This window comes from Chironomus tepperi, unplaced genomic scaffold (assembly GCF_022539635.2).
Source record: "Chironomus tepperi strain 1889 unplaced genomic scaffold, CSIRO-AGI_Ctep_v1 contig_415, whole genome shotgun sequence".
NCBI lineage: Eukaryota > Metazoa > Arthropoda > Insecta > Diptera > Chironomidae > Chironomus > Chironomus tepperi.
The window spans coordinates 662,652-670,305 of NW_027226537.1; the positions used below are offsets into that span (position 1 = coordinate 662,652).

Sequence of the window (7,654 nt, forward strand, 5' to 3'; positions counted from 1 at the left end):
CATAAAACTTTTTAATTCATTTTATTATTCAATTTAATACCAGCCTTATATTCTATGTCAATGTTAAGCATCATTCCAGTCAATATTTATTAAAATTTTTATGTTTTTTTTTTTGAGTAATGTGTCTATATATTTTCATGTATAAGTTAAAAATCAGATATCCAAATAATCCCTACGGTGATATATCAAAGCTTCTCAGCTATTCCATAAAACATTGCTGTCCCATTCCACCTTTAATGTAGAAGCATTATTTTCGATATGAAGCATAATACATAAAAAAAAATTGTTCTGTATTTAAGGTAATCTTGCAATCATCGTGAGTGCTTGTTATATTTCTGAAATGACTACTGGAAAATGATACGATTTAATAGATTAATCTAGAATGTTACAGACTTATTACTTGGAATGTTTTTCACTCAAATAAATGCAAACAAAACATAAGAAAAAAGTAAAACATCCCTTCTGTCAACATAACTATCTATTTGCTGTAGAAATTATATAAATTATTTTCTCTTGCTCTTCTCTTCCTATGGGGTTGTTCGTAAGTGACTTCCATTCATAGTTTTTAATTTTTAGGGTTCACTTCCATTTAATGCCCTTTCCCCCCTCTATGATAAGTGATCTTAGAGACATTTTGTTAAATACGTGCGCAAATTTGTCATTTCGTCTAGGGATGTCAACATCAATTTCTGAAATCTACTCCGATTCCTAAGAAAGTTTAGGAATTAAGTAATCTATAAAGAAATCGGAAGATGAAGAAATGTTTCATAGGACTGGATGCTTTTAATGAAAGCCTACATTTCCCTTAAAATTCATCTAATTTAAAATTATGAGAAGGGTCAAGAATTGAGATTTTAGGTATTCGGGACGTACAGTTCTTATGAAAGTAATTTTCTACTTGAAATTTAAGTGACATTAGTTAGAAGCATCCTTCCAATTTTATTACCAATCACATATTCAACAAACATCAAATTTGTCAAAGATGTTTAGACTCCGTGCCAACAGCTCTATCCTATCACTTTATAAAAGGAATCGTGAAATACACTGTGTATTGAAAAGGGAGCAATAGCTCAGATAGGATCCATTGAATCAGGTTACTAGGTAACTTGGAATGATATCATAAATGACCTTATTGTACGACCTCTAGATACACCCGAAAGAACGACTTAAATGAAGAATATCGATTTACTTTAATTGATATCGATATATTCGACAAATGATACATGACATCAATTTATTCATAATGAACCTTATTATAAAGGAAAAATCAGTGAATGAATCTCATAAAAATTCCATGAAAAGCTTTATGCCAGAATATCGAATATCTTCAATAATTCATTCATTAATGCCAGGCTTTAAGCTCATGATGTGTAGAAAAGGACCTTAACATTCTGAACTGACAGAAGTCGGATTAGACGTTCTATCCTCACAGCAAAGAGTCCATGCGCAAGCCAATCGAAGGAATTAAATAAGTAATGCTCATGAAGAAATTGTTTCCAGTCATGTGCGACAACTACTGGACGTCACTTGCAAACAACCCCCAATTTCACAATTTTCCAGCTCTCTAAACTATTAAAAACTTTGCAACCAGGTAAAATGCTCATTGTTTGTTTAATTGCTGTTGCACAAAAAAAGTTTTGAATTTTAAGTGCGGAAAAACCAATTGAATCGAATTAAAAAATATTTTTGCGGCTCATTTAAATTCATTAATTATTGCTATCAACAAATTAAGGTCAAATAATAATAAATGCGTAGGTGAATTTTCTCAATTGAAATTTACTTAATTTATTTTGTTACGTGGAGCATAGATTGTTTTTTAAATAGGATGAAAATATCTATATATTTTAATGATACTGAGTTTCATGATCTTGAAATTTGATTCACAAATTCTTATTTTGTTAGAAAATAATCCTCGGAAGGAGAAATTACAACTAATGATTAATTATAATTAGCGTTTAAATTACTTTAAATTAATGGATTTACTTTAAAAAAAGGTTCTTTTATTCCTGTTCTGATTGTTCCTCTTTCCTGTTCTTTAAACTTCCAAAATAAAATAAGGAATCTAAAAAAATCAAACAGATGGATATTTTCCATAAAATTGGAACTGAAACTAAAAAATTATCAAACACAAAATTGAGATTTTTTTAAGAAATGGACATGAAGAGAGATCTACTTCCTAATCAACGATAAATTCATTAAGTTTATCATATTTTTCCTTAGTCTTTTCGTCATCCGTATTAACTAGAAGCAATGAGTGGCTATATCCCATTGCTACCTGTGGAATCTTCATTTCTGCCATCTTTGTAACTTCTTTTGGCTGAGATGATGATTTTGTCAAATCACCGAGACCCAATTCACCATATGTTGGTGATGCACCCCATACAATGAGAGAATCATCTGCTGAGATTACAGTTGATGTGAATCCACATGCGACATGAGTAATGTTCCAGCCTAGTTAAATAAATTAGTTTCATTAAGACTGTTATTATACACAAATAATGATTAACTTACCAGCAAGATCTTGAACTGGTTTGGGATACATATTAGCTTCACCAGTCTTTTTATTTTGTCCAAATAAAAACAATTGTCCAGCATCAGGAATAGCCAAAGTGAATGAAGAACCACAGAAAACTCTTCGTACGCCACGATTTGATGAGTCAAAGAACTTGATTAATCGTGGAACCATTTCGTCTTTTTGTTCAGCATGTCCCAAACGTCCGACTCCGCCAAATCCCCAACTAAAGCATCGTTTTTTGCTATCAATGGCGACAGAATGATTTGCGCCGCAAGAAAAATCAACAATCTGTACATCATCAACGGGAGTAACATGACCGTCTTTTGCCTTTTCAATGTACAATGGAACTCGCTTTGGCGATGTTTCAAAATGGAATGACATTTTGGATGAAGTGATAAAGTATTTGCCATCTGTATTATGGCCTAATTGACCGTATTCTGGCAATCCGAATGTATGTAAGTTGCCTTTTATGTCCAAAATGACAGAAAATTCGGCACCACAACCGACTTTAATGATTGGTGGACCATTATAATTTATTCTCGTTGCCTTTGGGACCATTGGTGATGTCGAACCAACACCACACTGTCCACTTTTATTGTCTCCTGTAGCAAATACAAGACCCGTGTCAGTTAGGAACAATGTATGATTACGTCCACAAGCTGCATCAATTATATCGAATCCTTCTAATCCAGGAACTGGTGTAGGCTTTTCATATGTCCTCAATTCTGGTTGACCAAGCTGCCCAAAAGTATTTCGACCTAAATTATAGAAATCGTCAATTTATTAGTAACTAAATTCGTAATAAAATATAAATTTAAGACTTACCGAATGTTAAAGCTTTACGATCCATGGAAATAAGAACAGAGTGAGCTGAAGTGGATCCACTAACAGCTAAACGGTACTTATCTTCAGTGAAACGATTGAAATAATACAAATTTGGACGAATCTTAATGCCTCCTTTTGTATCAGTCTTTTTGCCGACTAAATCCCATGTTACCATCCCAGCGATAAGTAATCTGCCTGGCTCACGATCTCTCGAGGCTAACAATTCGTCAGGCAATTTAGGCAAGACAGCTCGTTCATCAAATGTAACAGGTGCAGATCCATTACTCTCATTAATATCATCATGAAATTCGTCACTCAAATCTGAATCAAAAGAATCTTCAGTCTTCTTTTTACCGCGCTTTGCGGTCTTCTTAACTGGCTCTGATTTACGCTTCGATGCCATTTCACTTTATGTTTAAAATTTGATGTATTATTATTGTTATTGTTGAGAAAATGTTTTTGGATCAAAGAAAAATACAAGAAGTTGGTGTTATGCGAAAAAAATGTAATAATACAAGGTAGGTAAGTGTCTGTAAAAATAAAGCAGAATAAAAAGAATATGAAATACATATGTCTGAATGGGAGGTGAGAGGAAGAGAGAATGAGTGAGTGAGTAAAGAAGAGGATGTTACAGTTACAAGAATATAGCCGAAAAGAATCTACTTAAAATGTTATATGTATCTCTTTCCATTCAATTGTTTCCGCACACAATTAAAGGTGAGATTTGTGAACACAGGGTGACTAGAATATAGAATCTATATAGTAATGCCATAAATCCTTCTAATATGATGTTGCCAATCGATTTTTTTTACACAAACATAATAATCTGAGCATTCTATCTTGTCACCCTTAATGATTTATGACGCTCTTATTTGTCTGGGATAATTTTCACGAAAAAATCAATCATTTTCCAGATAAAGATGCGATTTTAATTAAACTAAACTATCATTTACTTCTATTTATGCATGTTTTTGACACTTTTAGGCGCAAACTTGATGCTTTTGTTTGAATTTTATGCATTTTATGACTCATTTAGAAACCCAAACAAAAGCATTATTTTCTTTATCAATTAAACCTCAAAATCTATACATAACTATCGTTCCTTACGGTTTATTGAATAAATAATGGACTTATTAATCGAATTAACATGTTTTAAGTGATAAATTTGTATTACTTACCTCTTTTATAAAATTAATTACTTTCAAGCCGAACAATTGATAAACAAGCTAAAAGACAATTGATGCTTTTTTATTTTTGTACTTATTGATATACTTTATAAAACTTTTGCGATTGTAAATTCACTTAATTTAATGATTTCTGTTAAAATGTTGTAAAATTGTGCTATAATTAATTGTAAATCAAACAATTTTGCTCTGAATTATTCGTCGTAGATTTTTCCCTTCAAAGTAATGTAACGTTTTCGAATTTTCGAAATTTAACGGTTTTTAACCTCATTAACGACTTGGATCAATTTTTAGTAAATTAGGAATTTTGTAATCAATTTACAATAACTATAACTATTAGAACTACGTTGTAGTAGTTTTTCATCAAATAAAGTATGCTACAATAAGTCATCATAAATAAAATCACAGTAACTTTAGTAAATTGCGTAAACATATTGATTGAAATAACGGTCATTCGAATATTCAAAATAAACGACTACTTTAAATAGCAACAAACTTCCAAGTGTAAAGCATTTCAAAGTTGAAGTTGCCAAAGTTGTTGCACAAGCATATAATTCTTATTCATAAATATCTAGCTATTAAGAATACAGTTTATAGCATTAAAATACATTCTTGGATGCTAAGTTATTTGCGTTTTTTCAACGGAAGTGAGTTTTGGTCAGAAGTAGAAGTCGCGTGGAAGTCAATTGCGAGGAAAATACATTTCAAAAAATATTTGTAATTTTCGGACTTTTGAATAGTTCATACATTTTAATTTAATTTATGAGAGTTTATCGGGATTTTTAGCATAAAATTGTTAATTTTTTTTACTCGTAAAGTGTTGATAGTCAAAATTATCAAGTTTTTAGTGCTTTTTACTGCAATATAGGCATATTAAAAGAAAAAAATGAAAAGATGAAAAATTGTGAATTTTAATTTAAAAAAATTTAAGACACAAACAACAAATTTAGTAGGCAAAAAATAATGTAATATAAGTAATAAGCATATTGCTATCTAGTTCCATAATTTGTGCAACATAATTAAGTGCAAGAAAATGGATCGTCGAAATGGTGGCTCAAATTCTCATCAAAAAATACGAATTACAAGTAATGGAAAGAATATTGCATATTAAAATAACATAATTTAATCTCTGTTCTTCGTCTTTTTCTTTCATTCATATACATGCAGTTCTTGGAGCAAGGAATCTCGCTCGAAAAGACTTGTTTAGTAAGTTTATAACATTGTTTTTTAACTTCATCTCTTCTCGTCTCATCTCACAATTTATTTTATTAATTCTTATTCAAAAAAAAACCTCTTAATTTTATTTTGTTTTTGCATCTTTCGTGCTTCTCAAATGGCTTATTAGTATTTCAATTTTGTCAATCAAAAAAAAAATATACATTGTATGTATGAACATTCATTTGAGATTCTTGGAAGTATGTGCAATTGAAAAATGACTCGTCAACAACTAGACATGTACATAAAAAAAATCTATACAGCCTTGCATCCAATTTTGTATCACGATGCTTAATTTGATTTAAATAGTGTCAGATTCGTGAGAATTAATAATATATATAATATAATGTTGTTGTTGTTATCATCATATAAATTTATTTTATGTGTCTCGATGAGCTCAGCTCACACAGTGACAATAAACACTTGGATAGATTGTTATAATTTCGCATTAAACGATGCTGTCAACAGAACTGTCTTTGTCACATTTTCTAAAGTGATAATTATCATGATTATTTCTATAGTACGAAACAAAATCAACATGTATTGCACATACATATGTGCTGTTCTCATCTCTCGTCAATCTATGCATAGATATTCATATATATTTTGATTTGTTGCGCATTATAATAGTGTCATAATCCACATAAAAAAATAGTGTCTAAAACGAAAGCGAAAAAGAGAATAAAATAAAGTGGAAGAAAATACTGTAATGTTAATGTATATATGGCAGGAAGTGCACTGAATTGTAAAGACAAAAAATTACAATACACACAATCCATAGCAAAACGAGAGTATAAAAAAAAATCACAAATTACCAAATTACTTTTTCAAAGTTTGTCTCGTACCTCTTCTTCCTTTACATTCTTAATATATGGACATAAATATGTAAGTTTGTTTGAACATTGGCGGTATGTGTATCAATATATTTACAGTAAATGTCCTTCACTCACGCTGTCTGCCGCCGCCGACCAATTATTATCTCAATTTGTTTTAGTGTGCGATAATCAGAAATCAATGACATTTTCGACGCATTCTTGCATAAGAATCGATTCAGTTTGTCTGGAACCTGGAGGCGCTCGATTAGATTACATTAAAAAAAGCATTATTAAGCCTTACGTCTCCAGCAAATTGTTTTGTTGTAACTTCATTTATTGTCTTGCTTTTGATATGAGTTCCATTATATTTCATTCTGTCATATCAATAATTAGGGCTTGAGTAATTGCGATTTTTATCTGTTGCGAAAGATGATAAAACTTTTTATTGATATCAGAACCGAACAAGTTGCGGTGTGTCAATTTCTCTTTTCAGATGATTGACATCGCATCTGTGACTGTAAAAGGCTGTAGACCCTCTTTACAGTAATGGATGTGAATTTGGCTGTTTGAAGCACTTATTTTTTACAATGTATTAATTTCAATTCAATTTTATTGGACATCCTTGTCGGTCAATTGTCGTGTGAAGAATATGTAATGAAAACAGGCTTTAAATAATAGTTTAATGAAGTAAAATCATGACAGTTGTTAAATAATTGGATGTCTTGCTGAATGCAAGTAAATTTTTGATGACGAGAAATTAAAATAATTGTAATTTGATACCTTAGAAAGGTATTAAGGGTCTTTTAAGAGTTCTTTGACCACAAAGCTTCTTTTTATTCATTAATGAAACTTTATAATAATAAAAATTTAATCATCTATAGGACTTCCTGATCCTTTTGCAAAAGTTGTTGTTGATGGTGGACAAGTGTTTACGACGGAAGCATGCAAAGCAACTGTTGATCAAAATGGAGCTCACATTACGATCTGTTTTTAGCGAGAGGTGACGGTGTAACGATATCAGTATGGAATCAAAAGTGCTTAAAAATTCTGGAAGTGGATTTATGGGATGCGTCGAATAACAGCATCGACTGTTGGAATTT

The 7,654-nt window shown here is 31.0% G+C and overlaps 1 protein-coding gene and 1 long non-coding RNA gene across 2 annotated transcripts; one reads left to right on the forward strand and one right to left on the reverse strand.

The window, feature by feature from the left end:
* Positions 1-1,460: 1,460 nt before the first annotated feature.
* Positions 1,461-4,660, reverse strand: LOC139097161 (protein RCC2 homolog). Its single transcript, XM_070648948.1, has 4 exons — positions 4,519-4,660; positions 3,341-3,870; positions 2,512-3,273; positions 1,461-2,451 (listed from the first exon to the last, which is right to left on the reverse strand). The coding sequence occupies exons 2-4, from the start codon at positions 3,741-3,743 to the stop codon at positions 2,177-2,179; spliced, it is 1,440 nt and encodes a 479-aa protein (XP_070505049.1). The 5' UTR covers positions 3,744-3,870; positions 4,519-4,660; the 3' UTR covers positions 1,461-2,176.
* A 603-nt stretch (positions 4,661-5,263) lies between these two features.
* On the forward strand, positions 5,264-7,583 carry LOC139097205 (uncharacterized). The gene is made up of 3 exons (XR_011545040.1): positions 5,264-5,609; positions 5,692-5,730; positions 7,436-7,583. It is a non-coding gene; the product is annotated as an uncharacterized lncRNA (long non-coding RNA).
* Positions 7,584-7,654: the final 71 nt, after the last annotated feature.